Genomic DNA, 7,925 nt, shown 5'->3' on the forward strand with positions numbered 1-7,925 from the left:
CTAAATGTATTATTTATCAAAATTATTTCAGTAATGTGTTTATGATTTTAGACTGAACATCGAGTAGAAATCATAGATACAGCAATTTCGGACCAAAAATAATTCAAATATAATGTTATTGTATATATATAGTCACTTACACAATAAAAAAAAATTATTGTCAAAATAAATACAATATAAAAAGGAACCAACTTATGTACATTTTTTTAAAAACATATTACTCTAATGATACACTATATACAGATATATAGAAAAACAAAATATGATCATTATGTACTCTCATTTATAACTAAAGGAAACAATTGATCTTCTATTATCATGAAAAGAAATTTTTTATTTAATGCATAATTTGATTATATACATTATAATCTTACCAATATTTTAATTGTAAGTACCTTAATTTCCTTTAAAGGTACACATTTTGTGTACCATTCAATTTTCACATTTTTAGACCGTTTATAACATCCAAAGGAATTGATTTTTTTTTTAAACCGAAATTGGCTTAATTATCATATTGATTAATTTGATTTATGTTCATTATAATGTATTTAATTCCTTTTCTGTTTCAGTCACTGAGTCATTATGTTGAATTAGAGCCAAAATACCCTAATGCCATCAATGCATCTGTAGTACGGCTAATCAAAGCATCTTTAAACTTCCATATTGTTGTATCAAGCATACTTTTCTCTCTGAATTCTATGCAAGATTTTTTTAATGTTTTAACACAGTCTGCCCGATAATGCTGTAACTGAGCATCATTTGTTTCTATAGCATAAGAAGTACATCCTGAACCTAAACATGCTAAAGGAAAGTGATTGTGCAAAATTAGAGCTCTTTCAGGATTATGAAAACATTTCACATACTGATTTGGTTTAGTGTAATTTTTGCTTCTATAGACATGCTGTAACATATGCATGTACTTAGGAATGTCCTTAAACCAACCATGTTGATGGAGTAAATCATCCAGAAAGTATACATTTCTTACATTATAAGAAGCCCGTGTCTCATTCTTAATTTTCAATGCTTTTGGTAGGACGATTTTCATTAAATCAGCCCATGTATTGCCCTGAATAGGCATGATTACTTCATCAATATCCAACAAGGCTATATAATCATAAGTATATAGATTCTTGTATAAACAGTCATTGTAAGGAATGAGCTCATTTTGTCTTTTATGGTTAATTTTCTTAACTAAATACATATGCTGAAATCCTGGAATATTGGGCTGACCACCAGGCAATGTCAAAGGTGTAATATCTACTTTTCCCATTTTTTCATAGTATTTCAAAACTTTACTAATGTTGGGGTGAACTTGCAATTCATAAAAAAATATTTTATCTACTCCTAGTAATCCTAATAATTCAATCCATTCTATTAACCTAACTGATAAATCATTATACAAAAAATCTAAACCCTTAACACAAACAGCAAAGGATTTTTTCTTTTCTGGTTTGTTATAAATCACACGTAAGTTGTTTGTTGGGCTGTCACAAACCTTTTCAACAATGGAAACTGAAGAAGGAACAACTTTATGATATGCAGGAGGAATTTGGCAAGCTATAAGATATGGCTGAAAAATGCCTTGTTTGTAATTACCCCATTTTTTGTACCATATGTACTTATATTCCATAACTTTAGTAAAAACAGGTTCCTTATTATTTTCGAACCAAAACTGACAATGTGTTTTTACTGTTGGTTCAATTCTATTTATCATACCTAAGATACGTACAGCTGGCCCTATACGACTCATTTTTCTAACATCATAATAAGCACCATACAAATGAAATGTACCATTTGAAGTGTATAAACTTTGCCAGTAAACATTATTAAATTCAATGTCAAATATACTTGGAAATTTGGCACAACTCTCATTTTTATAAAACATATTTCTGTTTTTGTTTTTGTTCCAATAAACTATTGGAAGACTTGGAAGACGTGCCTGTATTTGTTGTATTAGAAGGTCTTCTTGTTCACCATGTGGTTTGTCAGTCTTGGGTTCCAGAGCAATGATTTTTTCATGATCATTTGTAGTCGTCAGTGTTGTAGATACCGGAAGTTTATGAAGAAGGAACCTTGTTCCAGGAGGATGTAAAAATGTCGACTGTGAAAAGCTCTTGAGTTGTACTAGAGCAACTACAAGAAGGACCCACAAAAATATTAGGCAAATGCCTTTTCTCATGTTCCTGGAGACCATTACTCTTTACCTGAAAAAAAAAAAATATATATATACATATATATAGCGTTAAGATATCAATTTTTAAAATGCCTTAAAACAAAATCATATTATATTTATTTTATAAGAATTTTTTTATAAGAATGTAAACATCATTCATTTGTTTTTTTGATAATAATTTGTATTTCTATAGTATAAATTGAATATTATTATTTTATTTTATAATTGAATAGCTCAATTTGAATAATTGTTGACAATTAAACAGTCAATTGTTTTGTTTATTACTTGTGTGAACCATAATTTACTAAAATTTATGAATTTTTATTGTATGAAACAAGAGTTTCTGTTGGTTGAGTATCACTTGATCAGGATAATTCCAGATGAGATATTGTATAACCAGTAAAATGTATCATTATGGATAATTTGGAGTTTGTACATAGCAAATTAAGATGGCAAGGGTTCTTATTTATATTTAATTCTTGTTATTCATTGCTTGTTAATTCATCCCTGATGAAAGCCTATAACTTAGGCCAAAACATAGAAATGTATAAATCAGTATTATTTACTTTGTTATGTGTTTCTTTTTTTAACGCACCCCCAACCATCTTCTCTTTGATTTAAAAACACATGGTTATAGATGCTCAATGATGGAATTTTACAGCAAATAATAGAATCCTTAACTTCAGACATTAACACTATAATTGAAAATTCTAAATATCTACAAATATTTGGCAAACAAAGGAAGTTACAAATGTCAGTATCCACACTCTTGTGTGATCGAGAGAGGCAAGAATGGTGGACGTCGGACTTGTGTCAGCTATTTAGTAACAACAATTTAAACTATTTTTACTTTAAAAAAGGAACAAAATAAAGATAGGCAAAATAAAAAAAGGGAAACATTGGCAATGTAGGAGGTTAAAGATAAAAATTCATGAAAATGGTACCATCTTACCATGGTATCTTTACACCATCTTGCAGAGGGCATGAAACAGTACCTTACCAAGAACCCAATATGCTTCATAGATTAAAGTGGTATAGATTTTTTTATTTATTTTTTAAATACGCATTTTTCTTATAAAATGTTAAGGGTAGCATCATTTATTTATAATTTTCTTTCAATTGAAAAGGTTTTTGTTTTAATTTTTCTGTTTTCATTTCTTATTATTATATCGTTTAAATAATTAATTTAATGACTAAAGGTAACCAGTGATGTGGCTGGGAGAGAAGGGCTGGAGAATCTCTTGCAACCCTGCTTTGCCTTACAATTGTGCAAAATTTTGAATTACAGTTTTTGACGGAAATATATGTTTTGAGATCCCCTGAGTCCAAACAACCTAGTTTTGCTAAATGGTGCCGTCCGAAGCTCAGGCACAAGTCTTAGCAACCCGAGAACTGCAGGCGGCGCCGGTTCGAATCCGGCATGGAGGATGGACTTTCTGCGAACTTGATCCCCCACCACGGTTAAAATAGGTTGGTCACCTCTAGATAACTTCCCATCGTTGTCACAAAAACCACCATAGGTTGTCACAAAAAAAGTCTTGCTAAATGACCTGTGTTAGCGTATGAACAGCCTAGCTTAATAAGGGAAAGTCGTAAGAAACTGAAATTTTATATTTCAAGGCGGGTATATGCTTAGAATGTAATGACAACTTTTTCAATAAAATCAACCAACCGGAATTGCCACTTTATAAAATCCATTTTTTCAAAAATGGTTTTAACGATTTTGATTATACTCAGTATGTCAAAGTACAATTAAATAGTCTGACAATGCTTAATAGACGAAATAAAGAATTAACTTAGAAAATCATCCTCTTAAGTACTTTTAATTTTGTTTATTTAAAAAAAAAAGTTTTTATTGTTAGCAATCATAAACAATGAATAAATACAAAATATTAAAGAATTTTATAAAGGCGAAAAAAGGGAAAATATAACATCCGATTCGAAAAGCTGAAACCACCCTGTCCTGATCGCATTATTAAAAAAAAAAAAAATCGTTATATTTTTTTTAAACTTTTGTATTCTCGCCAAGAAAAAAATTTATGATCATTGTTCCCATATCGAGAAACCCTAAAATACGAATTTTTATAGCAACGGAAAAATAATTTGTTTGCCTTCTTTGGTCCTTAGATCTTTTTTTCTTCGAAAATTACAAAAAAAGCAATAATTTCAACATGAGTCCAGCAATCACACAAAACTTGAAGAATTATGCATGGTTGTAAGTGAAATTTGTATTATGAGCCACTCTAGAATTTTCCTTTATACATTTATACTTTGAATACGGCTCGTCTGATTTGTCTCAAAGTTAGAGGAAAGTTTGGTATGAACCGAATCTAGTAAATATATTTTTTCGAAATGTATCCCTTACTTTCACTTACTACACGAAATACGTCTATATTTTAAAAACTACTCATTCCGTAAATTTGATTCTCAAAAGGCAAATGAGTAATCTTGAAATATGGGTAATTATGTAGCCATTAGAAATCTGGATAATAGTATAATTCGTAGGAAACGAAATGATGAAGGGTTTTAATACAAAAATCAGATTCTTCCTAACGTATTTTTTAATCAACTTTTTTTTTTTTTTTTGTATATATAAAAGTTTTTATATCCTAAATGTAAAATATAAAATCATTACTATATTGCTTTGGGACACACCTACATACAATGCACTTTTCCTGCTACATATTACATAACAACTACGTTTTGGCCAAAACAAACTGAAAGAAAAATAAACCCAAAGCATTATACAAATAAAATAAAATACATACTGATAAATCTTTACAGTAATATATGCTGGGTTCTATATGTTTATATCTACGGATTGGTGTTTTACATAGTTTCAATTTTTTTTTTTTTTATCAATGGGTTGAAAGAGTTGGAATGATGACTTCTGTTTTTTTCAATATTTAGATGTAACACCTATTTTTTAAAGTACTTAAATGTTTTTTGAAAGGTTCCTTAGTCAATCAATGATTGAATCAATTCAGCGTGATGAGGTTTTCTATCGTTATGTCATAGGCTATATGAACATTTTTAAATTTTGGGTAGTCCTTTATGAAAATATTGAATATTATGAGGAATAAACAGGATTCTTGCGGGAGAATGAAGGAATGCATCTGAATGAAGGAAGGAAGAAAAGTTTTTAAAAAAGATTTAAATCTAGGAAAAAGTTATTTAGAAAATGTTATACGGGACAAAGGCAATTAGCCTGCATTTTTAAGATTTGAAAAAAGAAAATGACATCGATATGAAGGTATCCTTGAGAATGACCTGAGGGTCGAAACGTTGGAAAAGGTGTAAAGAATAAAGTTGAGAGAAAAAAAGGATCAAATTTGTTTTATTTAAGAATAAACTAAACCACTCTCAAACAAGAAAATATAAAATATTAATCTAATATTGATTTATAGTTGTTCGGACAAATTTTCATTTGCCAAATTCATATTCATATATGAATATAATAAAAACTACTACCTCTACGAAGATAAGTGTCATAAACTACTTTATAGTAAGTTAAATTTCCTTTATTTTGAGTGCTGGCAGGCATATGTGCGTCTTATGCATCTAGAGATATATTTTTTCAAAAATCCAACATTTTATACGAACAACTAGAAATTAACATTTTTATGAGTTTATTTTGTCAAATATCATAAAAACTACTACTGCTACAAAGATAAACTTCATAAACTATTTTGTAATAAATTTAACTAGCTTTAATTTGAGCGCTGGAAGACATATGTACGTAAAATGGTTTCTGAAATAAACTTTTTCATAAATCAAACTTATTGTCCGAACAACTATAAATCAATTTATTTTAGCAAATATCATGAAAACTACTATTTCTACGAAGGTAAATGTCATAAACTTGTTTATAGTCCATTAAACTAGCTTTAATTTGAGTGCTAATAGACATCTGTACGTCACATAGTTCCTGAGATATAGAATTCTCAAAATAAATTAACTAACAACTAATCTTTCAGTAGATTTTAAAGAAATTTTGCTATTTAAAAAGCTATAACTATTGGACGTAAATAGCTCTTTTAGGGCTAATATTTAAGCAAATTTACTCTTCTTTAAATAATGATCTCTTAAATTTTCTAGTGTTGTTGGAAGTTTTTAAGGTATAGAGCTCCGAATGAAAAATTAGTGTTTTTTTTAAGGTTTTGAAACAGACGCCATTTTTTATTCCCCCTACCTATACTTGGCAGACTCATCAATTTTGACTATTAATTATACCTAGTTTTCATTAAAGTAATCAGTAATTCGGGTGAGATAAGTAATAAATAATAACGGCTCTTGTACTAACATCCCTGACCATCTTTTCATAATTTAAATTAATTCAGTCAATTATTTATATATATAATATATTAAATAATTCAAATTAATTATAAACAATATTATAAATGATAATAGTAATAAGTGATGAAAATCATATTATAAAAAATATTCAAATCTGTACCGCTACAACCCATGAAGGGTCAGGGGTTCAGTACTTTGTAAGGAAGTACTGTTACTAGACCAACGGTTGTGCAAGGAGGTGATTTGTTCAGAATCACACTGGCTACCAGATTTTTACCCAATTAAAGGTACCCAAATTATGAGGCTGGGTAGACCCCAGGGGGACTCTAGAACCCACAGGGTTGATGCACGGCTACAGGATAACAGAAAACAATTTTCTGCCCAGCCGGATTTGAACCTGAGTCCTTGGAGTTAACAGCATCGCGCCTTATCACAGTGCTATAAATAATTAGTTTTCTTCATATGATAAGGGTGTAAATAAATATTATTTAATAAAAGAGTAATAGAAACAAAAGGTTATGTTGGTTAAAGGAAACAGTAAGAATTGGTTCTACATCTGATTAAAAAAAAACTGTAGAATTTTTTTATGTGCAAAGAAACTATTGGTGGGCAATGGTTAATCATGTGTCCACGAAAATAAATAATCTGCTTAGGAGAGAAAAAAATTAATTACTTCTTTGAGAAAAATATTCATTTTATAATAAAGAGAGATTATCTATAAAAAAAATAAAATAAAATAATTTCTGCTCTGAAACGAATATGAGAATCTTTTTAAATAAGATTGTTTAAATCATAGGATCAAGTAAAATCAAAGTACACATGCTTTATATCACTCTTATAAAACGTTTACTACAAAAGAATTAGGAGGGAGATATCTTTTGCAATACGTTATGTTAAATATTAAAAAAAATATATTTATTTATATTTCAATAAAACATTAAACAAGTTAATTAAGGTTAAGAAAGGACAACAATGATTATTGGGATTATGATCCCTAATTTATGTTTTTATATTAGGAGAGAGAAACACTATTCAAAAACTGCATTGGGTTGCTATACACACAGCATACTAAATCTAGTTTGACAATTGTTTATTATTCTTATATTACATTGGCATAGAGATTAAATATTTGTTGATATTAAAATACATAATAATAGAACATGATTTTTTTCCTTATTCTTTCAGTTCTTAAATGGATGTCTATATTCTTTTTCTATATTTTAATTTTTTTATAAAATTATTCATTTTATTTTTTCTATTATTAACCTATATATCTAAATCTAATTCTCTCTTAGTATAACAAATAGTAAAAATTCTAAATACGTATATAAAAATCCTATATCGTCAAGCACAATTCTATTTATTTAAAATTTTAAAAAATACCCGATAAATATGCATAAAAAATACATTTAAATAAGAGGTAATACATATAAAAATAACAAATATAAAAAGTAAT

General features: G+C 28.5%; 1 protein-coding gene across 1 annotated transcript in view; it reads right to left on the minus strand.

The window, feature by feature from the left end:
* Positions 1-455: 455 nt before the first annotated feature.
* Positions 456-7,925, minus strand: part of LOC106689409 (uncharacterized) — a 119,099-nt gene continuing 111,629 nt past the window's right edge. Inside the window, exon 4 of the mRNA XM_067052926.1 lies at positions 456-2,204. Coding sequence (XP_066909027.1) covers positions 581-2,194 — 1,614 coding nt within the window. The 5' untranslated portion in view covers positions 2,195-2,204 and the 3' untranslated portion in view covers positions 456-580. The remainder of the gene's footprint in view (positions 2,205-7,925) is intronic.

Source organism: Halyomorpha halys, unplaced genomic scaffold, assembly GCF_000696795.3.
Source record: "Halyomorpha halys isolate HHAL.00 unplaced genomic scaffold, Hhal_1.1 Scaffold1353.1, whole genome shotgun sequence".
Lineage (NCBI taxonomy): Eukaryota > Metazoa > Arthropoda > Insecta > Hemiptera > Pentatomidae > Halyomorpha > Halyomorpha halys.